The sequence below is a fragment of the Protobothrops mucrosquamatus genome, unplaced genomic scaffold (genome assembly GCF_001527695.2).
Source record: "Protobothrops mucrosquamatus isolate PMUCROS unplaced genomic scaffold, P.Mucros_1.0 scaffold431, whole genome shotgun sequence".
Classification (NCBI taxonomy): Eukaryota; Metazoa; Chordata; class Lepidosauria; order Squamata; family Viperidae; genus Protobothrops; species Protobothrops mucrosquamatus.
Window position 1 is genome coordinate 37,345 of NW_015386756.1, and position 24,222 is coordinate 61,566.

General features: G+C 38.4%; 1 protein-coding gene and 1 long non-coding RNA gene across 5 annotated transcripts; both read right to left on the reverse strand.

Annotated features, from left to right (window-relative positions):
* Positions 1–572: 572 nt before the first annotated feature.
* On the reverse strand, positions 573–12,222 carry LOC107287792. 3 transcript variants are annotated; one of them, XR_001548881.1, is made up of 6 exons: positions 11,441–12,222; positions 8,781–8,934; positions 7,600–7,680; positions 3,626–3,717; positions 2,459–2,567; positions 573–1,900 (listed from the first exon to the last, which is right to left on the reverse strand). It is a non-coding gene; the product is annotated as an uncharacterized LOC107287792 (long non-coding RNA). The 3 variants fall into 3 exon arrangements; XR_001548882.1 differs by having other exon boundaries at positions 573–929; positions 11,389–12,222; XR_001548880.1 differs by having other exon boundaries at positions 11,389–12,222.
* A 777-nt stretch (positions 12,223–12,999) lies between these two features.
* TMEM9 (transmembrane protein 9) lies at positions 13,000–24,113 on the reverse strand. 2 transcript variants are annotated; one of them, XM_015816339.1, is made up of 6 exons: positions 24,009–24,113; positions 20,781–20,875; positions 19,107–19,198; positions 18,672–18,780; positions 16,009–16,140; positions 13,000–14,765 (listed from the first exon to the last, which is right to left on the reverse strand). In XM_015816339.1, exons 2-6 carry the CDS (start codon positions 20,844–20,846, stop codon positions 14,616–14,618), a joined length of 549 nt encoding a protein of 182 aa, XP_015671825.1. In that variant the 5' UTR covers positions 20,847–20,875; positions 24,009–24,113; the 3' UTR covers positions 13,000–14,615. The 2 variants fall into 2 exon arrangements, with proteins under 2 accessions (XP_015671825.1, XP_015671826.1); XM_015816340.1 differs by lacking the exon at positions 24,009–24,113 and adding an exon at positions 23,839–24,000.
* Positions 24,114–24,222: the final 109 nt, after the last annotated feature.

A 24,222-nucleotide genomic window follows, 5' to 3' on the forward strand; every position in this document is an offset into this window, starting at 1 on the left:
ATCAAATACATCAAAAGCAGATCCGGCATGGACAAAAAGCATGGTTATATGGCTTGAACTCTGCTGAAACTGCAGAATCTCATTTCTAGACTTCACAGTATGGACATGGTGTTTGGATTAGGTATAGTAAAGATAAGAGGACAAGAGGCTGTTTTAAAAGCCTCACTACTCATTTGATTAATATTCACTTAAATTAGCTAGTTCAGCATGAACCATTCTTTCATCATTTGTTCCTTAAAAACATCCCCAGAATAATTTCCTTGTGGATTATTTCTATTAATCCATTGGACCTGTTAAAAATGATTTGTTATAATTGTTGAAAAATGATCTAACATGAATAAATGAAAGTTTATATGCCTCTAAAATCTAAAGCTTTAATCAGGGGGCCGAGGTAGATTCAAGTGAAAAGGATTCTGCAGATCCAGGTTAACTTTAGGGACAACCCATCAAATGTTTTCATGCTTATTTGCTGAATAATCCAAACAACTTCACTAAGAGGAATTTGCTTTGAGAACTATGCAGAGACACAATGGGGAGAAATGAAAAAGAGCAGTGATGTTTATATTTTTATTTGCTTTGGAGGAATTTGTACAGAACTTTAATATATCTATATATTGATTTACAATAATGTGCCATTTAATCGTAGAGATGGAGAAGGGAAGGTAAATACTTAAGATGAGAACAAGTTTTCAGGGAAGAATATATACCGGTAAGTTCAAAATGACCTGAACTTGTGAGGGTATTTAAGAACAGCAAAAAGGTCATGATCATCTAAAAAAAGATTTAAAAAAATCAGTGAAGTTGGAAAAATGTAAGAAAAAAAACAAGCGGCAGTCCTCATCTATGGAATATGCAGTGGAACCAGTACCTTGCTTCAAATGCAGCATATTCTGTTGGGTGGATTGGGGAAGAGATCAAATGCAGGGATCCTGCAGTAATAGAAGAAGAAACATCACACAAAAAAGCATTTTACATGCATAATAATAATGCTCCACCTTGAGTCCACCCAGAGACATATCAATGTATTCTTAAAACAGAATGGACAAATATAAGCATATGCAAACTATGAATACCAAGATTAAACTACGTTACTGATCATTAACAGAAAACATCTTCAAGTAGTGGTAATACCGGTACTGCAACATTAGTCAGATTATTAAGAATGGTTACTGTCTATGAAAACAAGCAAAATGTGCTCATATTTAATGTGTGCGTGTGTCCAAAATCTAGAATTAAATCCTACATTCCCTTATATCACTAATTGTTTAAAGCTGTCTTCTCTAACCTAGTCACCTCCAAACTTCAGAAAGCTGCAGTCCCAACTTATCTGCAGTGTTTCAGCTTGAAAATAGATTTTAAACCATAGAAATAGATTTTAAGGCATATCTTATATCCTTCTAAGACATTATGTTGTCTGGAAAGGATGAATGTATGCCTGCATTGGGTTGAAGGGTATCTAAAGGGAAAGGACTGCATACTGAACAAGTGTCCTCTTTGGGTGGGAAGGATTCTGTGCACACAGAAAACTTTATGTGAATAAGTATACATGCAGATTTCTAAATACCATTCACTTTACTGAACACATACATTTAATAGCCTGATCACTTCCAATATGAACCTTCTACAAGGTTCTGAGGTTTTTCAAATGTATTAACTTTTAATTCCCACAATCAATTGAATGAGGGAGTATGGGACCAAACATATGGAAGTCATCAGATTCAGACAGTCTAAATGAAAACAAAACCTGTTTAAAGAGCATCAAAGTCACCTCTGACTCTTCTTCATTGTGCAGGGAAATAGTATAGGCATCAGGTTTATGGCTGAGGTGCTTAACTATCATTAAAACTATGTTGAAGAGTAAAATAATTACAAATACTAAGAGGAAAACGATGAGGATGATCTGCATGGACAGAGAAGCAAAATACCATCAAACATACTGGATAAAAGAACATGTTTTAAGCAAGGCGTCAACATCTATATTGCAAAAAGGGAAATCAAAGTGTAAGATCAAAGTATGGGCAAAAGAACCAGGCTGGATTTCCCCAATTTGATGCCTTTTCAATCTTTGAAAGAATCTGCAAGCTCAGAATTCTGCATTGTTTAAGACCATCAGATTAGGAAAGGATGAAGAAAATGACAGTTTTCCTAGCAGAGTTAAACAGTCCACAACAAGAACATAAGATGAGTCTACCAGTGCATATACTTGCCTCTCTAGAGAAGTTGACTCTCATGCAACAATATCTGTGGTTGGTAGCCAAAGTTTTAACTATAAGATAAGATCTATATGAAAAATACCACAGATACTCTTACTTCAGTGTCACAATGCTAATATCCTTGTGACTACATTTTCAGTCTCTTTTAGTTTCCTTGACAATTGGAATCAGTCAAAATTCCCAGTTCTATACATTGAGGAAAGAAGACAGAGAAAGCTGGTGTAAGAGATAGTCTGGTATATTACCATAATGGCAGTGTTACTACTTTCCACAGACTTGCAATCACATAGCCGGCAATACTCCTCAACATTATGACTTGGCACTGGCATCGGGTCCACCACATACAGGCAGTTACTGCAATTGTGAGAAACAAGAAGCAACAACAAGCATCAAAAATCTATCCCATGGCAGTCCACCGTTCCAGAGGGTACTGAGTTTAATGTTACATTTAGCTGGACATATTGACAGTTTATGGATCATCAGATATTGGTTTAATAAGCCAAGATACACATGAGCCCTTTATCCAAGCATTCAGCTTTATTTTCTCCACTCCTTACATCATGAAGATTCCGAAATTAAACATATTTGATCAAATCTGGTTCATATCACATTGTGATCTTAACCCATGGTCTCAAGTTGATTTAAGATCTAATTTGCTCCAAATTATAACTAGTTTCTAAGTTTAAATGCAACAGAAAACATAGTTAATTGAAAAATTCTACATTAATTGCTGCATATAGTGAATGAAAGAGAGAATCTATTCATTTTAAAAAATTCATTACCTCTTGGCTTATTTGAATTGTTTAATTTTAGGCCAATATCTATAGAGCAAGCAATATTTGATTGAGTCACTTTTCATATGAAAATGTTTCTGAACCTATTTTTTCAATATGACTTAATAATTCTTACATATCAACTTCAAAGCATTCTCAGAACTTCCAGCAACTAACATAGCTAAGAAAAACACTGGCATTCAGCTGTTGATTCCTACCTAAAACATTACTACTTCCATCAAAACTTTGAAACTACCTCTAAGGAGACAACAGAAAGTAATTTCAGATGTAAAAAATGTGGCCTTTTCTAGAATATTTCTTTTCATAGTCTAAGTCATTCATGATTAGTGTAGCCTATAAATCCAATAAATGAAAAGTAAAATAAGATATCAAACATGAACCTAATAGCTCTTGGAGGAACCCTAATTTTGGAACTATTATTTGCTTGATCAATAATGACCATATTCAAATAAATAAAATGTACATGATGAAAGTGTCCAATGTAAACAGACAGAAAGTGTGAACGTTTAGCTCATTTCCTTATTTCATCTTCCCTATATATTGAAGATCTGTTTTAAAATCAGCTTTTTAGAACAATCACATCTTGCAGAAATTTATGACATTTGAAATTTGTCTCACCAGTCATTCTCAATTTGTTGTTTCAGGTAACTACGTTTACTTATATTCTGATATGGTGGGCAGTCTCAGTGGCAGCCCTCCGTCAGATATTTCTATAGAAGAGAAACAGGATAAGCAGTATGTGACCAATTGTTTTGTCCCGTTGCAAAGTAAAGTAATTAACAATACTCCTCAGTCACTTCATACCCTGCTGGAGAACCTGGAACCCTTAAGATCTTCTTGATCTACATCTTGGCTATCACATCTGCATGTTTTACTTCAATAACATATAAAATTGAATATTAGTTGCTGAGGGTGATAAGATTGGGATATTAAATTAAATTAAGTTAAAACCTGTGGGAGAATAAATACAGTAGAATGCTTTTTGCGAATGATTAAACCCTGAAGAGGGAATAAGTCAAGGACATGTGCATGAAATCCCCTTAATTGTTTAATATATTTATGGAAGAATGGATAAGGAAAGTTTGTGATGACATTAGAAGTGTGATGATTGGGCCATGATTATATGTGAACTTTTGATTGATGTTGTTGGCTGAGGAGCTTGGATCTGAAATTGTATATATGAAAGACTGAGATAATAGTGTTGTTCAAGAAAAACAGAGTGAAAGATTGCAAGTTGTATGTAGATTGTCATGGTTCCGACAGATGAAACTCTTCAAAGAACTCCGAGGCATTGTTTACCTTAAAAAGTATTTATTTGAGAAGCATAGCATTGGCACTAACATAATCGAAGCCAAAAACTGAATTCCCCTCCCCTGAGCACAGTATCAAAGCACAATTCCCTCCTCCAATTAACAGTCATAAATCACATTCTCCAATTAGTTTGAAATGCAGGCTTCCCCTCCAGTTCTCCAGTCCGGCCAATTCTTATCATCTCTTATTTCAATAACCTTGGTTCACACACTAGGTTCAGTATTGTTATGTCTAGCTAAACTCTTATGCATATTCCTCCCCCCAGCATCATCTAACTCTAACTCTAAGAGTAAAACATAAGAAGAAAATGCTTGCATCTCCATCTGTTGTCAAAGCAAAAACATCCGATGTTAGCAGCATTGACATCCGGCCCCCCTTACAAAAAGGACAGATCCTATAACCTAAAAAAAAGCACGTTAGGGACTGTCTCTCGGTTTGTTAGGGTATTTCCTATAGAAGCTTTTGATGAGTCTGTCAGCTTTCACATCGCTAGACTTCACCCAAGTGGCTTCAGACAGTGAATATCCCTTCCATTGTACTAAGTACTGCAATTTCCCTTTAAAAATTCTAGAATCAAGAATACACTTTACTTCATAGTGGGTCTGACCCACTATCACGAGGGTCTGGGTGCCTTCTTAGGGGGAGGTCTTAAAGTGGAACCCCGAAAAGGTTTCAGCAGGGTGAACTCTTCCTAAAAGTCTAAGCAGTTTTAATTCTACAGTGACCAGGTTAATGATCTTCACAATGGGGAAAGGCCCCAAGAATTTCGGTCCTAATTTCTTACTGGGTAATTTGAGACGTAAATATTTAGTTGACAGATAAACCTTTTCCCCAACTTGGAATGTTCTTTGAGGAGCCCTTTTTTATCTGCCTGCTTTTATAGGTCTCGGAAGCCTTTTTTAAAGTAATCTTCGTGGTTTTTCAAACTTCTTCCCATCCCCTTACCCATTGATCAAGTGTCTGAAAAGTGGAGGGCGCCTGGGGGTATTCAGGTATTGGGCTGAATTCTTTTCCTGTGGCTATTCTGAAAGGCATGAAGCCAGTGCTGCTGTGAACAGAGTTATTGTACACCACCTCTGCGAAAGGGAGGAGGTCGGTTCAATTGGTTTGTTGGTAAGAAAAATAGCATCTGAGATATTGCGCCACCATTTTGTTAGCATATTCTGTGGCTCCATTAGTAGATGGGTGAAAAGCAGATGATAGACCTTGAGATGATCTAATTAATTTAAGAAAGCTTCTCCAAAACCTAGCTGTGAACTGCACCCCCCTGTCTGAAATTATTCGTTTGGGGGTGCCATGCAGCTGGTAGATGTTTCAAGAACAATTTAGTCAGTCGTTGGGCAGACGGGAGCACTTTGCAGGTGATGAAGTGAGCCTGCTTTGAAAACAGATCTATCACAGTCCAGATGACTGTATTTCCTCTACTTTCAGGTAGGTCTACTATAAAATCCATAGCAATTTCTTCCCATGGTTGAGAAGGGTCTGCCACTGGCTGCAATAACCCAGGGAGTTTCTCTGGAATTCTTTTCATGGTGGCACATACAGTACAACTCTGGACATAATTTTCCACGTCCCATTTTAATCCCGGCCACCAGAATTGCTGGCGGATGAGATGTAGAGTTTTTAAATACCCAAAGTGTCCAGCCTGTTTTATGTCATGCCGTGTTGGAGAGCGTTAAGATGGCGGGTTTCTGGCAAGTATAACTTCCTTGCAGTAATACAGCTCTGATGGCCACGTCGCTGGCGTCGGCTTGAACTACAAAGGGATCCCCTGGGCAGGGGTGCTTTAGGACCGGTTCAACAGCAAATAGTCTTTTTAAATTCTCAAAAGCGGTTTCACAGTTCATAGTCCATGCTAGTGGTTGGCCGGGTCGTGACTTCCCTCCTCCTTTGCCTGTTTTGAGTAGTTCCATAAGGGGTAGGGCAATCTCGGCAAATGAGGGGATGAATTGACGATAGAAGTTGGCGAAACTTAGGAAGCTCTGGAGCTATTTGCGAGTTTTTGGGGGCTGCCATTCAATTACGGCTTTCACTTTGGTCAGGTCCATTTCAATGCTCTTGTTGGAAATTCTATAGCCAAGATAATCTAATCGGGTCTGGTGTAACTCACATTTTGACAGTTTGACATAAAGCTTGGCATTCAATAGTTTCTTTAACACTTCTCTCACTAGTCTTACATGATCAGTCATATTCGTGCTGTATATCAGGATGTCATCAAGATACACCAGAACTCCTTTGTATAAATGATCATACAGGACCTCATTAATCAGCTGCATGACTACGGCTGGGGGCCCCTGTAGCCCAAACGGCATGACTTTGAATTGATAGCTCCCCAGGGGACAGTTGAAAGCAGTCTTCCACTCATCTCCCTCCTTTAACCTCACCCGGTAATATGCCTCTCTCAGGTCTAATTTAGTGAAGACACTCCCCTTAGCCAGGTGAGTTAGTAAGTCCTTCAGGAGGGGGAGGGATTATTTATTTTCCACAATCACCGCGTTCAATCCTTTATAATCCATGCAGAGACAAAGAAACCCATCTTTTTTTTCTTTAAACAACACAGGGGCTCCCAAGCAGACTTGGCCTGTTCAATGAATCCCCTCGCTAGGTTTTTGTCCACGTATCGCTGCATCTCCTCCATTTCGAGGGGGGGGGAACATAGTGTACATTCTCGGTCATGGGAGTTTAGCTCCCAGCAACAGTTCGATGGAGCAATCATTGGGTCGGTGGGGAGGCAGGGCATCACATTCTTTGTCACTAGATGTTTCCGCTAGGTCCTGGTACTCACTGGGGATGAGTGGCTCACCTGGTTGCGGTGAGGCAGCCATGTGCGCTCACTCTTTGGGTGGGCTAAAGTTTCCTGTAAGGTCCATTCAATTAATGGGGGGCTTTGGCCCTATAGGTAGCCTCACAGTTCTCATTCCCTTCTCACACCAGATAAACGGCTTCCCTTTGTCCAGCCAGGCTAATCCTAGGATCACAACCTCAGTCATTTTTGGAGCCACCAGGAAGCAAATGAACTCCCAGTGCTCACCTATTTCTAAACATAGGGGCTCAGTTAATTGCGTGACTAAAGTTCCTCCCATTAGGGAGCCATCGGCTTGTTCAAACCTCACGGGTTTGGAGAGCAGCTTTGCTCATATGCCCATTTTCATGGCAAATGGCAAGTTAATAATGCATCGGGAGCATCCAGAATCGACTAGCACTTTTAAATCTACCTGTGCCCCCGTTTTAGGGATTATGAGTTTGGCAGGGAGTGAAAAAGGTGTGACGTGTTGACTCACCATTGGGTCGTACTCTCTTTCGTAGTCACTGTTGTAAGAGGGTACAACGGCGGCGGGACCAGCCTGAGTCCTGGCATTCTCCTGCATGGGGGACATGGCAGCGTTGACATAGATAGCAAAATATTAAGAGCAACTAATGAATTTTGGGTTCCTCTGTAGAAGATTTACTAAATATGAGAAAATGAACTGATAAACATTAATTCTGATAATAAATATAATGATGCTCTGAGGTCTGTTGCAAGAAATGAATGTTGTTTTGAAAGAAGCAAAAAAGGCTGTATAAAATAGTGTGCTTATCTGCATTTTGTTATACGAGAATAGGCTATGTTAAAAACAACAACAGTAAATTAGATGCGGTGGGAGTGAAACACTAAAGAAGTGTAGTAAAACAAGAAGAGATGTGAGAAAAAGTGAATGAATATGAACGGTACACAAAAGAGAATGACAGACATGATATCAATTTAAGCATGCTGAGGGGGGTTATCATGTAGAAAGAGTGAATGATGATCAAATTACAAAACAAATATGTGAGGGATTATTGAATAGGATGAGAGGAAGGGTAGACAAGGAACTAATGCTAGATGTGTTTGATGAGATTCTCAAAAAGAAAAAGGTGAGAAGTTTATGGAACAAAAAAGGGGTTATGAAGTAGTGTACAGACATGGTGGAACAAAGGACAGCTTGCACAAATAGAAATGTATGAAGAAGTGTATGCTAATTTTAGCTATGACTCCTTCCCCCCTTTTTTTATCTTATGCCTTTAATTTCTTTGGCTTGCTACTTCTTACTTTTTTTCCTTACACAATATACTGTAACACTGTTGACCAAAAAAGGAATAGCATAATGGGCATTTCTGCATAACTGTTATAGCTGAATTGCACATAGTAACATAAATCTAAGTGCTATTGCTATCAACAAATTATAATAAAAATAAACCACGATTTAATGAAATTCTTGAACTGAGCCGTGTTGGCCTGGCTTCATATAATGTTATGATGACATAGGCAGACATGACCATTACATTAATCCAAAAGCAAACATTAAACATTAACATAATCAGGTTTTCTCCCTATTTTCCTTCTTCACCTTGTTGGTCTCAGATGATGGTATTAGGATACACCAGAAAATGGCTGCAAGTGATACCGATTTCATGATTTCTGAGACGTATGAATAAATATTACCTGGAGGATAGAGGGAAAACAACAGAACTCAGCCAATTCTTCGTAACACTATAGACATTTAGATATCACAATTCCTCTGCTAAAATGTGGCAAGCAGGTTTCCTCAGCATATCAGTAATCTTGACGTTAATTCCTCCTTTTAAGACCTGAAAACCTGAAACCATAAAAACTTATATCAGTAGGTGTAGAAGAGAACAGAAAATTGGCCTTTTCCTATTCCTTTTGCAGAGGAGACAGTTTGATTAGAAATAATCTTGCATTAGATTTTAAATATAGCTATTACATATTATCATTTTACCAGATATTACACCTTCTGCTTTTCTGTGATTAGATTAGATTTTTGGTTTGTCTGCAGAAGTTGTATGGTGGGTTTCAGGTGAAAATATACAGCAAATAATCTAATAACAGTAAGAAAAAAAATCAATATACAGGAAAGATCACAATTTTAGTATTTCAAATTTCATATTCTTTTAATTAAAATGGAGGGCAACTTGTAACTTATTTCCCATGTTCACAAAACATTTCAACTACACTGGTTAAAATGACTCTTTATCTTATGACTTTAATAGCAGTACGAACTGCGCAACAATGCAAATTACAATTATAGGAAACAAAATATGTATTTGTTCTTCAAAGTAGCTGCTTTTAATGGTAGAACCAAGGTTAATTAGTGGTCAGTCTTAATTAAAAAGCAAGCTCAAAATCCCTGCAGCTGTCTATCTGAATGCAAATAAAACAAAAAGAGCTATTAATCAGTTAGATTAGATCATCATTTACTAAGAAATGTTTGCATAAAAATGAGCCTCCTCCAAGTTCCATTTTACTGAAACATTGAAAAGCAAAAGCATTCTTAGCAAGATACTTGATCTTACATATGCATATCTACCACATTCATACATATCTACCACATCTATCTTAGGTGCTCTTCACATTTACATATATTTTGGAAAGTTTCAGCTTTTAGGCAGCAAACAATGAAACAACTGGACACAGAAAAGCCAGTCCAGTCATATAAAAAAGACCACAAAACTTTTGCGTCATTTGCAAAGGAATGTAAATTGAATGTTTCAACTATTAGACCACACCAAAGATGGGTTCTTTATCTGTTCTGTTCATGTAGTTTTATTTCTTCACTTTATTGGGACTGCTCTGCAATTTCCAATGTTCTTTGGGCTTTATATGGTTTCTCAGCAAGTTTAAAAACAACAGACAGTTTTGTGACATCTCAGGTTGCTAGCAGTTTATGGAGGTCCAGGGCAAACATCAATAGATTTATAAGGAAACTTTCTTGGGAGCTAAGAAACTCTGCTGGGATAGATCGTATGTTATTCTATGAAGCTTTAGTTTAGGTGGATAATATTAATTGCATTCCAATTTCTACTTATACTCAACAAGCCAGCAAATTGGAAATTAACCTTGTAATAACCACATAACATAAGCTGCAAAAGCTTTCCCGAATCTTACATGCAGTTATTGATTTGGAAATGATATCATCTCCAGCCATAGGAATCTATATTTCAGGTCAAGTTTGGACTGAGGAGGAGAGAAGGGCCTGTGCAGAGAATGAAGAGGTACACCTCTCCAGTCATTTCTTAAGAGATGCTAGAGCAGTGGTTCTCAACCTGTGGGTCGGGACCCCATTTGGGGTCGATCGACCATTTCATGGGGGTCGCCAAGCAAGGCTGTCCGCCATTTTTTTTGTCTGCCATTTTTTTGTCCATTTTTTTCCCCCTTTTCCGGTGGGTGCCTTACCTCCCTTGGGCTGGGCCAGCTGGTGGTCGGCCTGCTCCGTCTCTGCCGCTTGCCAGCTATGCCTCGGCCGGCGCAGGGGGCGGAACCACGCATGCGCGGCGCTCCTGGGCAGGGAAAGTCCTCTACTTACGACCGGTTGGGTAGTCCTCGACTTACGACCGGTTTAGTCCTCGACTTACGACCGGTTTAGTCCTCGACTTACAACCGGTTTAGTCCTCGACTTACGACCGGTTGGGGTCGCGGCATTAAAAAGGTTGAGAACCACTGTGCTAGAGAGAAACTGGGTGACCAGTGATGAGACTACAGTACCCAGGAACAGACCTCTGTTCAAACCCCATCTTTCTCCACTGCTATAATATGATTTCTACCTGCCCCCATCCCCATCCCAAAGCACGTAGTTATGTTCTGTCTGATTCTTTTATTCCTGGACTACTACTTCACTAAAGCATTTTTTAAAGCATCTGCTAAAGTTTACAGTTTCTCCTTTCTGTTTATTGAGTACTCCAAACTTAAAGGGAAGGAAGATACAGAGGATGCATTTCTCTCCTGCTCAGGGAGAAAAAAAGTGTAAACAGAGGGGAAAGAGACAGGTAGCTCTCGAAATCTTGCGCAATGGCCAGCTTTCCCAGACTATCCAACTTTGATGGCCAACTTCAGTTTCTTTCTATTTCCCAGAAAAGTGTGCATGTGATACATCTGCAACAGATTTAATTTTTGTTCCTTACGCAGAATTTGAATTTTTTTTTTTTGGGTGAAGAGATTCTATACATGTCATGATGAAAAACATCCCTAATGAAATATGGGTGCCTTTTGCTGCAACTCCTGAAGGAACGACAGCAAGTTCATAGCTGCCTACCTGCCTGCCAATCACCTTCTCCTGGCGATTTAAATTCCGTTTCAAACCATACCATTTTTCAGGACACGAACCACCAGAGAAGCACGCAGACCACGGGCAGAGATCGGATTCTTCCAAGCTTAGCTACACCTACAGTACAACAGGTTGCTAAGGAAATTACCCCCCTTTTTCTCCCAACCAGCATTGCGGTTTATCTTATTGGCGACGGAACAATAGCAGTGCCGGCTCCTAGAAACGGTCGAATCTGCTTTTCGCTGTGATTTTCCACTGTACTTCCTTAACCATAGTAGGCGTTGCTAGAAACCAAGCAATACCGTTTCTGCGATTGAAGGGACTATCAATAATTTTCGAAGGTTTAGTCAAATTTTGAACGTCCAGCCAAACGGCTGCGCAGTTTGGATTCCAGGTTGGACGATACAACGTTTAAAGTAGGAGAGGCGAAAAGGCTGCGTAGCCTCCGCTGATAGTTTTCAAAAAGACATTCATTGGGCAGCCTTTTGTCCGGAATGGTATATAGAGTCTCCTGCTCAAGCAAGGGGCTGGACTAGAAGACCTCCAAGGTCCCTTCCAGCTCTGTTATTCCGATCCTATTCTGATATTCTGTTCCTGCCGTAATATCCAATTTTGCCGGATGTGGGATTGATGTGCGAAGAAGTCGTTGCAACGTATTGGAAAGCTACAAGAATCCTGAAACGATTGATGAATGCAGTAACTTCAGCTTCTTATTCCTTGTGAAGATTTCCTTCGAATTTGGAGTAACTTTAATATTACTTGCCGAGGGGTATATGTTCGCTGTTCTGAGTTACTTATAAAAGTAATAAAGGTGGGGTTTATTTATTTATTTATTTTTTAAAAAATCTAATAAATACCTTCCAATATCGAATTTGAATCTCACCAGTATAATTTCAATTCCCTGGTTCTGGTCCAGCTCTCCAGAGTCCAGCCTCAGGTATGGAAACCAACTGGGTGATTTTTGGGCCACTTTTTCTCAGTCCAACTCACCTCATAAGACTGTTATGTGGAAAATAGCAGGAGGAAGGAGACTTGGGTATGTTCGCTTCCTTCAGTTACTTATAAAAATTATAAAGGCAGGATAAAAAAAAATAAAAATTGTCTAAGTAATAGCAGTGTGAAAGAAAAAGGAGAAGTTAAACTGGAGAAAAGTGGAAGGCTTAAGAAAGAAGCAGTGATGGAAGAAAATCAAATGCCATGGTATTGGGGTTGGCAAAATACCTGAACTGCCAAAGCCCTGGGAGTGGATAAGGCACCATCCTGTCTTCGAGAGGTCTAACTCAGGGGAGCCAAGATGATAATTTGTCTCAGTCTGTTAAAACAGTTTGTTTTAAAACATCATCAAAAACAGCTGTTGAGATATATGCATAATGTATCCAAGACATAACTGGGCTATAATATATAGATCATAGAGACAACAAAGAGATACAGAAAACTCTTAATGCCTTGCCTTATTTAATGATAATCTGGATTTCTGCAGCCCACATATGGTATGGGTAGCATCTATTTTACGAATTTAGACTCTTTCCATTTTTATGTGCTCTCTGAACCCTTGAGTTATTGATATCTCTTTATGAACAGAAAGTATTGAATCATGCCTGACATCTGTGATACTGTACACTTTCTTTAATGAACAGCTGCTGCAGAGTAACAAAGATTGATCCAATCTGCCAGAGATATTTTAAGAGATAAATAAAGTAGATCATTTAATGCATAAATATTTTTGCATGCGGAAAAAATACTGTCCAACCTTCAAGATGTTTTGGTAGGGTCTTTTGCATCTGAGCAATCATTACAACATTACATTTCAGTTACATACTGTTAATACTACTTCCCCTTAATTGCTGGCATAGATCTGGCTGCTACAAGTGCCATAAAAACACATTTCAGTGTGATGTCTCATACACCTGGGCAAGCTGTTGGTAAATGTATTGTAAAATTACAATAAAATAATTACAGCCATGTTGGTCCTGTGGAAAAAAATCCAAATTCATGCAGGAGATTTTCCATGAAGTCAACTTAAATTTTATTTTGCATATTGCATGTCACTCTTTGAACAGATATTAAAATCTAAAGCTATTATTTCTATAAATGTCCTTTGATAGTGGAATCCAGTTCTACATACTGGGATAAATTGCCACATGTAGAAGGGCAATTTTCTTTGCAGTAAATAATCCAGTGAATTACTTTCCTGTGCAGGTAACTCTTAACAGAAAGGACTTTCAATACTTAAAATGTGTAAAGCATTCTTTGTTTGCATATGAAATTGTATGAACAGCAATGACTTCATCTGTTCAATGAACTTGTGAAAACTGAGACCTTACCTAGGCAGCAATTAAGCTGTCTCCAAAACAAAAAATACAAGAATCTGTATAACCACCTGACTATTTAAAAATCTGCAAGTGAAAGAGGCACCCACAAGCTTCTTGGTTTGGTACCTTAAGGAGATTGGGAAGCACAGAATTCATCCAGAGTCATTCTTCTGAAGGGTTAATCATGGCTTACCATTAACTATGATAGTGCTAAAACAATCTGTCCATATTTCTTTGGTGTAAAGTTAACTATCCTGAAAAGAAAATCCTTGAAGGAAGAATCTGTAAGAATTTATGAGCCAAATACAGTAACTCCTTTTTGCTAAGTTAATTTACCTTATTACATTTCTATCTTTGGTGCCAATTTTTCAAACTAGCATGTTACAAATAGACCCAAGCCACTTCTCAATAGGTATTTTGCAACAGTGAAAGATCATATATTGGCATACAGTCAATGAGATGAAAAGGATATTGCTATTCTCATTCCATTAATAATACATCCAGTTCGACCTAAAAGCCAAGCCACAGGTTTGTAAGCAATAATGAATAAATGCATGCCACATTTGTATCACCAAACCAGACCAATGCTTGGCAGATTAAAGAATCCAAAGTAAGGTGTGATTGTTTCTCATTTTTGAAGTCAAATAATTATCCAAGACTTATTTTTTTTTTCTGACAGCAACAAATAAAGCAAATGGCAGTTCTCATAGATGGAATGTGCAGCCAGCAGCTTGCTTCAAATGCAGCATATTCTCTTGGATGGATTGAGGAGGAAGACAACAAGCAAATCCAATCAGAAATTGCAGGTGCAAGATATTTAAACTACAGATATGGGATCTGTATTAGCCAACAAAATTTTGCCTAGCTAACCAGCAGCTGCAGCTCACACCTAAAATAAAAGGTCTAGCTTAGCATCTTGTGCCGATCAAACACAGTCTTCCGCTGCTCCTGCACCTGACACTTCCACCTTTCCTGGGCTCCTTCCACTCTCTCCAGCACAGTATTCGCTCTGGCACTGGCTGAAGGATGTACAGTTGTCAAGGAGCAGGGATCCTGCAGTAACAGAAGAAAGTAACATCTCAAAGAAAAACCATTTCAGATGTGCAGTAATAATGCTCCACCTTGGGGTACAAAAATCAAATCAAAGTACTTTTAAAATAGAATGGATAGTAGTTTGCTATTCATATACACTATAAATAGTAAAGTACTCATCATTAACAACAGACATCCCAAACTAGCGATGTTACTGAAGTACGCGTCAGACAATTAAGAATGGTTAGTTACCTTCTATAAAAACAAATGCAAAGGAATTGCAGTCAAATGTCCTGGTAACATTTTGTCCGCCAAAAATGTAAATATCCCCTAATCTATACAAACACATTATATTGCACTGTTGGAGATATTCCTGAAATATAATTCCCAGCTTCCTCTCTCTCTCTTGATCATAATGAGCTGTACTACAGAAAAATCTGTTTTGAAACAAACAGCTTTATTTTAGATACTGCTTCAGCATTCTAATTCAAATGAATGAACGACATACAAAATAAAATCCTTTGGTTTTGTATTATACCTTAATGTGATTTATGTGATCTCAGGAAACACAGTTAACAGGATTTGAAAATATTTTCTTCAAAACAAAATGTGCTCATATTTAATGTGCTCAAACTTCAAAGATGTAACCCACAATCTAGAATGAAATCCTAAATTCCTTTATGCCACCACTAATTGTTTAAAGCTGCCTTCTCTAACCCAGTCACCTCCAAACTTCAGAAAGCTGCAGTCCCAACTTATGTGCAGTATTTCAGCTTGGAAATGTTAGTTCTGAGTGCTGATTATTGAAACAGATTTTGAGGCATATCTTAAACCCACCTCAGGCATTATGATGTCTGGAAAGGATGAAGTTGCGCCTGTATTGGGGAGAAGGGTATCTAGAGGGAAAGGGCTGCATACTGAACAAGGGTGGGAAAGCTTCCATCAATGTGTATATAGAAAGCTTTTTGTGAATAAATATGTAAATAAATGAATTAAGCATACATGGAGATATTTACATACCAATCGCTTTGTTCTGAAAAATGATTGGTATGTAGAAATCACCACTGAACACATTTAACTACTGTTAAATCTGAACACAGAGTCTGCTTACTGCCAAGCATTCCTGAATCTCAGGTTTTCCAAATCATTAGTTTTTAATTCCCACAATCTACTAAGTGAGGGATTGTGGGAAGAAACATATGGAAGACACCAGATTTAGGTAGCCCAGATGAAAGAAAACCTGTCTAAAGAGCACCAAACTCACCTCTGACTCTTCTTCATTGTGCAGGGGCTGGGCATAGGCATCAGGTTTGCGGATGAAAGGGTCAACTACCATTAAAAAGACCATGTAGAGAAGAAGAGCTCCAATCACTGAGAGGTAAATGATGATGATGATCTGCATGAACAGAGCAGCAAAATGTCATCAAAGATCCTGGATAAAAGAACATATTTACTGAAAGACAAAAAGGATAAGTACAAAAAAATGGAAAGAGGGACACATAATTAAGGCAGAATATCAACAGATAGCCAGAATCTGCAAAGATGAAGTCAGGAAAGCAAAGGCTCAGAATGAACAAAGACTTGCAACAAAAGTCAAAGATAATTAAAAAAAAGTTTCTTACAACTTAATAAGAAAAAAGTCAAGGAAACAGTCAGTCCACTAAAGAGAGAAGATGGCAAGGAAGTAACAGGCAGCAGAGAGAAAGCAGAACTGCTTGATTCATTCTTTGCATTGGTCTTCATGCAAAAAGAAACTATAGCCCAACCTACCAAAAACATATCTGTAAAAGACAGACTAGAAATAAACATTAAAAGAAGCAAGAAAATAGTAAGAGAACACCTGTCTGACCTTGATGAATATAAATCACTGGGACCTGATGGATTACATCCCAGAGTTCTGAAGGAGCTGGCAGATGTTATCTCAGAACCATTGTACCATATCTTTAAAAACTCCTGGAGCACCGGAGAACTACCAGAGGATTGGAAAAGAGCTGATGTGGTTCCCATCTTCAAAAAAAGGGGGGAAAAAACAGACCCAGGAAACTACAGTCCAATCAGCTTAACATTAGTACATGGGCAGATACTGGAAAAAAATAATCAAAAAACAGATCTGTGAACATCTAGAAAGAAATAAAGTTATAACTAGTAGCCAGCACGGGTTTGTTAAAAAGAGATCATGCCAACCCAATCTTATTTCATTCTTTGACAAAGTGACTAAATTAGTAGACCAGCGAAATGCTGTGAACATAGTATACTTAGGCTTCAGCAAGGCATTTGACAAGGTAGATCACAACCTTCTTCTTGGTAAGTGAGAAAAAAGCAGGATAGATAGCATCACCACCAGATGGATTTGTAACTGGCTGACAAACCATACTCAACAAGTAGTCCTCAATGGTATTACATCTACATGGAGGGAAGTAAGCAGTGGGGTACCACAAGGTTCTGTCTTCAGCTCAGTACTCTTCAATATCTTCATAAATGACTTGGATGAGGGAATAGAAGGGGAACTCATCAAATTTGTAGATGATACTAAGCTGGCAGCAATAGACAACACCGGAGATGAAAGACTCAAGATCCAAGTGGATCTCAACAGACTTGAACAGTGGGCCCTATCTAAAAAATGAAATTTAATGTAGAGAAAAGTAAAGTCTTACACTTAGGCAAGAAAAACCAAAAGTACACATACCTGGCTTAATAGCAGTAGTTGTGAGAGGGATTTTGGGAGTCCTAGTGGACAATCAATTAAATATGAGCCAGTAGTGTGTGGCGGCAGCCGAAAAAGCCAATTCAATCCTAAATTGCATCAACAGAGGGATTGGATCAAGATCATTTGATGCACTAATACCACTCCATAAAGCCTTAGTAAGACTACACCTAGAATACTGCATCCAGTTTTGGTACCACACTGTAAAAAGATGTTGAAACTCTAGAAAAAGTGCAGATGATTAGGTACCTGGAGGCTAAAATATATGAAGAATGGTTGCAAGAATTGGGCATGGCTACATTAGTGAAGAGAAGGACCAGGGGTGACATGATAGCAGTGTTCCAATATTTGAGGGGCTGTCACAGAGAGGAGGGGGTCAACTTATTTTCCAAAGCACCAAAAGGCAAGACAATAAACAATGGGTGGAAATTAATCAAGGAGAGAAGCAACCTGTAATTAAGAAGAAACTTCCTAACAATAAGAACAATTAACCAGTGGAACAGCTTGCCTTCAGAAGTTGCAGGGGCTTCATCACTGGAGGTTTTTAAGAAAAGACTGGACAGCCATCTATCTGAAATGGTATAGAGTCTCCTGCTTGAGCAGGGCGTTGGACTAGAAGACCCCCAAGGTCTCTTCCAGCTTTATTATGATTGATTGATTGATTGATTGAGCAAAGCATCAAGATCTATATTGTAATAGGGGAAATCAGCTAAAAAAAATTACCAGTGTTTGAAAGGATAGGATCAAAATATGGACAAAGTTACCAGGTTGGATTATCCCAATCTGATGTCTTTTCAATCTGCTGGAAGAATATGCAGATATGCAAATTCAAAATTCTGCATTGTCTAGATATCAGATTTAAGAAAGGATGAAGAAAATAACACCTTTCCAGGAAAAGTTAAATAATTCAAAACCAAACATTTATATACAGTACATAACCAAAACATGACTAAAATTATTTCCTTGATCTCTTAAAGAGAAATCTAATATATGATTCTGAAATGCAGCTTTAAGTACAAGGTAAGATCTATATGAGAAACATTAACCAGAACTACCAATGTAGACACTCTTGTCTCAATCTCATAATGCTAATTTCCTTGTGAGCATATTTCCAGAGTCTCTTTTTAGTTCCTTGACGGTTGTTAACAGTCAAAATTCTTAGTTCTATACAATGAGGACAGAAGACAGTGAAAGCTGGTATAAGAGATAGTTTTGTATTTTACCTTGATGGTCGTGCTGCTTCGTTCTTCATACTTGCACTCACACAACAGGCAATATGCCTCAACATCATGTCCTAGCACTGGCATAGTGTCCACCAAATGCAGGCAATTACTGCAATTATGAGAAACAAGAAGCAACAACAGGCATCAAAAACCTTCTATTGTATGGAAGTTCACCTGTTTTACAGGATACAGAGTTTAATGTTACATTTAGTTGGATAATTTTGAGACTGTTATTGCATCACTAAATTAATTCCCTTGACAGATATACAAATAGATAAAATCTACAGGATAAAAGTGCCCTACTTGATCAGACAGAAAGCATGAGACTAGTTCATTTCACTGAACTGTTTTCCTATACCAAAGACCAGTTTTAAATCAGCTTTTTAGAGCAATCACATCTTGAAACATGAGAATCATTTCTCAAATTTGTCTCACCAATCTTTCTGTGATACATTGTTCTTGTAAATGTGTCCTTTTATATTCCGATATGGTGGACAGACACACTTGCAGCGGATGTCCTCAAATGTCTACAGAAGAAAAATAGGATACAACTAGAATAAGCAGTGTGTGAGCAATAGTTTTGCCTCATTGCAAAATAAAGTAATTAACAATACTCTTTCCAGTCATGTCATATTATGCTGGGGAACCTATGATCCTTCGTATTTTCTTGAACTACACCTTGGTTGTTACAACTGTTACAACTTGGTTGTTACAACTTTATTTCAGTAATATTGGCTGTCCACTCACTCTTAGCGATTCTGGGCAGCTTACAAAAATAAAAATCCAATATACAAACAAGAAAAAAATACCTCTCCCCCCCCCGCAACAATAATTAATCAAACAAGCCACTTGATGAGCTCCATTCCACTCTGGGTTCCCCAGGTCCTTTGGCAAAACCAGGTCCTTGCAAAGGTCTTCAGCACCTTGCAAAAGAATGTCAAAGTGGAGTTTACTCTAATCTCTATAGGGATGTTCCAAAAAGAGGGAGCCACCACAAAGAAGGCCCTTCTTCTGTGCCCCACCAGATTTACTGCCTTAGAAGAGGGGACTCGCAACATTCGCTGCCTCCCAGGTCTGGTGAGTGAGGTGGATGTAACTGGGAAGAGACAGTCCTTCAGAAAACCTGGCTTTAAGCCATGTAGAGCTTTGAAGGTGACAACCAGCATCTTGAATTGTACCCAGAAGCAGATCGGTAGCCAATGAAGCTCCCACAGGAGAGATGACACCTGTGCACATCTACATCTGCACAAAACCAAGTGGCCCACTGCATTTTGAACCAATTGGAGCTTCCAGATTCATTTCAAGGCCAGCCCCATGTTACAATAGTCAAGACAGGAGGTGACTAGGGTGTGATTAACTACCAGCAAGGATTGTTGGTCTAGGAAAGGACGTAACTGATGCACAAGCCACAGTTGCATAAAGACCCTCCTGGCCATGACTGCCACCTGCTTCTCGAGCAAGAGTCATGAGTCCAGAATACACACTGGTTCTGTCTGGGGCAGTGCCACCCCTTCCAAGACCAGAGATGGCAACTCTTCATGGACTAAACAACCCCAAATCCAGAGTCATTCGGTGTTTCCAGGATTCAGTTTCAGCCCATTGCTCCCCATCCAGCAAATAAAATTGAATATTAGTTGCTGAGGGCGATAAGATTGGTACATAATGGAATTAAAACCTGTGTGAGAATAGAATGCTTAGTGAATGATTAAACACTGAACAGGGAATAAGATAAGGATAGAGATCCTCTTGTATCACATCTTCTTGATTGTTTAATGTGTTTATGAAAGAATGATTAAGGAAAGTTTTACGGTGACGTTAAGCGATGTGATGATTGTAGCCATGAACATAGCTGTACATTTGTATTTAATAATATTGGGTTGTTGGCTGATAGAGTATATGATACAATGAGGAGCATGGATCTGAAAGTATATATGAATGCTGAGATTATTGTGTTTATCAAAGAAAATAGAGTGAAAGATTGCAGACTATATTCAGATTTCAAAATAATTAGAGCAAGTAAATGACTTTGGGTACATCTGTTGAAATTAATCCATAAACAAACATTTAATTTAATTATAAACTGATTTTTTGTCTGTTTTCCTCCCTCACCTTGTTGGCCTCAGATGATGGTATTAGGATACACCAGAAAATGGCTGCAAGTGACACCGATTTCATGATTTCTCAGACTTGTGACTAAACATTACCTAGAGGATAGAGGGGAAACAACAGAACTCAGCCAATTCTTTGTAACATTATAGACATTTAGATATCACGATTCCTCTGCTAAAATGTGACAAGCAGGTTTCTTCAGCACATGTGTAATTTTGATGATACTTCCTCCTTTTAGGGCCTGAAAACAGCAATAAAAACATGTATCAAAAGCCAACAGTTCACAAAAGATTTGGAGGTTGCACAAGAACTTGTAATGGGTGGGGAAGAGAAAATCAGCCTTTTCCTATTCCTTGGGCAGAGGAGCCAATTTGACTAGAACCAATGTTGCATTAGATTTTAAATATAGCTCATTACACATTACTATTTCACCAGATATTACACCTTGTGCTTTTCTGGAACTAGATTAGATTTTTCTACAGAAGATGCACAGTTTCAGTTGAAAATACACAGCAAATAATCTAATAACAGCAAAAAAAGTATCAAGATAGGAAAGATTAATTCATTTGAATCATATTTTCACGCTTTAAAATTTCATACTCTTTTAAGTCACCTGGAGGCCACAGTTTAACTTATTTCCCATGTTCACAAAAGAAAGAAACATTTCAGTTGCACTGGCTACTTCTTTATTTTATCGCTTTAATAGCACAGTAATGAAAATTACAATTGCAGGAAAGAAATATGTATTCATTTTTCAAAAACAGCTGCTCTTAATGGTAAGTCGAAGTTAATCAGTGCTTATACAAACTATGCATACTTCAATATTTCCAAAGAACCCAGTAATATTGTCTTTCCTGAATACTGTGTTGAAGTGCTACCTAGCCATCTTTGAACTGGCATAGAATACCAGTTTAAATCTTGCTGTCCTCATTGCCAATCTTGGCTTTGCTGCCATCCCTTTCTAGCATGTCCCCAGCCAGCAGGGAATGCGTCCACCAACTGGGATACTATGTCACGAATGAGAAAAGCCTGACTTCAGGAGTTTCTCAGCTCCTCCTTCCATGTCTCCCTTGACTACTCCCAACTTTAAAAATATGGGTAGATACAAGGTAGATATAGTTGTATTATTCAATTTATCCCTGGGTCTTGTAACCAGGAAAAACTAGAATGGATTAGTTACTGGGTAATAAAGTCTCTTATCTCAAGAAAAGGAGAAAGAAGTGACTGAAAATATTCACTCTTGGTTGTGTTAGTGATTTTGGTTTGCTGTTTCTTGGGTGCTTTGTATTTTAATTGTTGTAATGATATAATTGTTTTTATCTTATTTAAGTTCTGTTCACTGCTCAGAATCACTCCACAGCTGGCATACCATCTCAGACAAAAATCCCTTTAGTTTAAAAGTTCTAAACAAATTCCATACTTTCACTATCAGTTATTCTTCTTTGATGTGCTCTATAGCCCAACATATGAATTATATAAATACAACTTTATCTACAGGGTCAAAATAGGATAAGAAAGATAATGCTAATCATACGGGTGAAAGACATATATATTAATGCATAAAGCTTTGATCTAAGAGGATAGTTTTAATTGTAGTCCAATTTCTACATATGTTCAAGAAGTCACCAAATTAGAAATTAATCATGTAAGTAGTCCTCGACTTACAGCCACAATTGAGTGCAAAATTTTCATTGCTAAATGAGGCAATTGTTAAATGATTTTTGTCCCATTTTACCACCTTTTTGCCACAGTTGTTAAAGCAAATCACTACAGTTAAGTGAATTATGCAGTCATTAAGCAAATCTGGCTTCCCCCATTGTCTTTGAATGTTGGAAGCTGGCCTGGGAAGGTTACAAATGGTGATCACATGACCCCAGAACAGTGCAATTATTAGAAATACATGCCAGTGGCCAAGCACCCAAAGTTTGATCATGTGACTGTGGGGAATGTGGCAACGGTCTTAAGTATGAAAACCAGTCATAACTCACGTTTTCAATGCTGTTGTAACTCCAAACTGTCATTAAACAAATGGTTGTAAGTCAAGGACTTTGTATAACCACACAACCTAAGCTGGAAAAACTTTGCTGACTCTCACATGCAGTTTTTGATTTGGAAATGGCACCATCTCCAGCTACAGCTTGAATCTATATTTTAAGTCAAGCTCAGACTGAAGAGAGATGGGTCTGTGCAGGGACTGAAGAGATACACCCACTCCAATCATTTCTTAGAGATGCTTGAGAGAAACTGGGTGACCATGTGATGGGAATGGAGTACCCATGAACAGACATCTCCTCAAACCTCATCTCTCCTCACTCCTATGATTTCTACCCACCCTCTCCATCCCAAAGCATGTACTCTAAAGAAAGACTGTGTATTTCTTGTGTGTTCTGACTGATTCTCTTATTCCTGGACTACTTCATTAAAGCCCCAAAGATGCTTTTTCAAAATTCAACTGTACTTTCTTTTTCCTTGAAGACATTTCACTTCTCACCCAAGAAGCTTCTTCAGTTCAGAAACTTCTTGGATGAGAAGGGAAACATCTTCAAGGAAATATAAAGAAAGTCCAGCTCCCTTTTGAAAAAGCACCTTTGGGACAACCATGACTGAAAATCTCCACAGACATTCTTCACTAAAGCAAATTTCTTAAGCATCTGCTAAATTTTACACTGTTTTTCCTCTTTGTGGTGCAGAGTACTCCAAATTTAAATGGAAGGAAGATGAAGAGGAGGCATTTCCCTCCTGCCCAGAAGAAATAACAATAAACAGAGGGGAAAGGGACAGAAGCTCTCAAAAGCTTTCCCTGGCCAACTTCAGTTTCTCCTCCTCTCCATTCCCCATAAAAGTGTGTATGTGATACATCTGCAACACACTTTTGTTCCTTACGCAGAATTTGGATTTATTTTTTTTATGGTGAAGAGATTCTATACATGTCGTGATGGAAAACATCCCTAATTAAATAAGGGTGCCTTTTGCTGCAACTCCTGCAGGAATGACAGCAGTTCACAGCTGCCTGCCGATCACCTTCTCCTGGCGATTTAAATTCCGTTTCAAACCATACCATTTTTCAGGACACGAACCACCAGAGAAGCACGCAGACCACGGGCAGAGATCGGATTCTTCCAAGCTTAGCTACACCTACAGTACAACAAGGTGCTAAGGAAACCGCTTCCCGTTTTCTCCCAACCAACATTGGGGTTTATCTTATTGGCGACGGAACAAGAGACTCACCCAGCAGCGCCCGCTCCTAGAAACGGTAGGATCCGCCTTTCGCTGTGATCTTCTGCTGACATCACCATAGCGGATGTTGCTAGAAACCAACCAAAGCCGTTTCTGCGATTTAAGGGACTATTAATAATTTTCGAGCCTTTGATTAACAAGAAAAAAAAATCAGTCATGTGACTGCGCTGTTTGGATTTAAGGTTGGACTGCAAAACATTGAAGG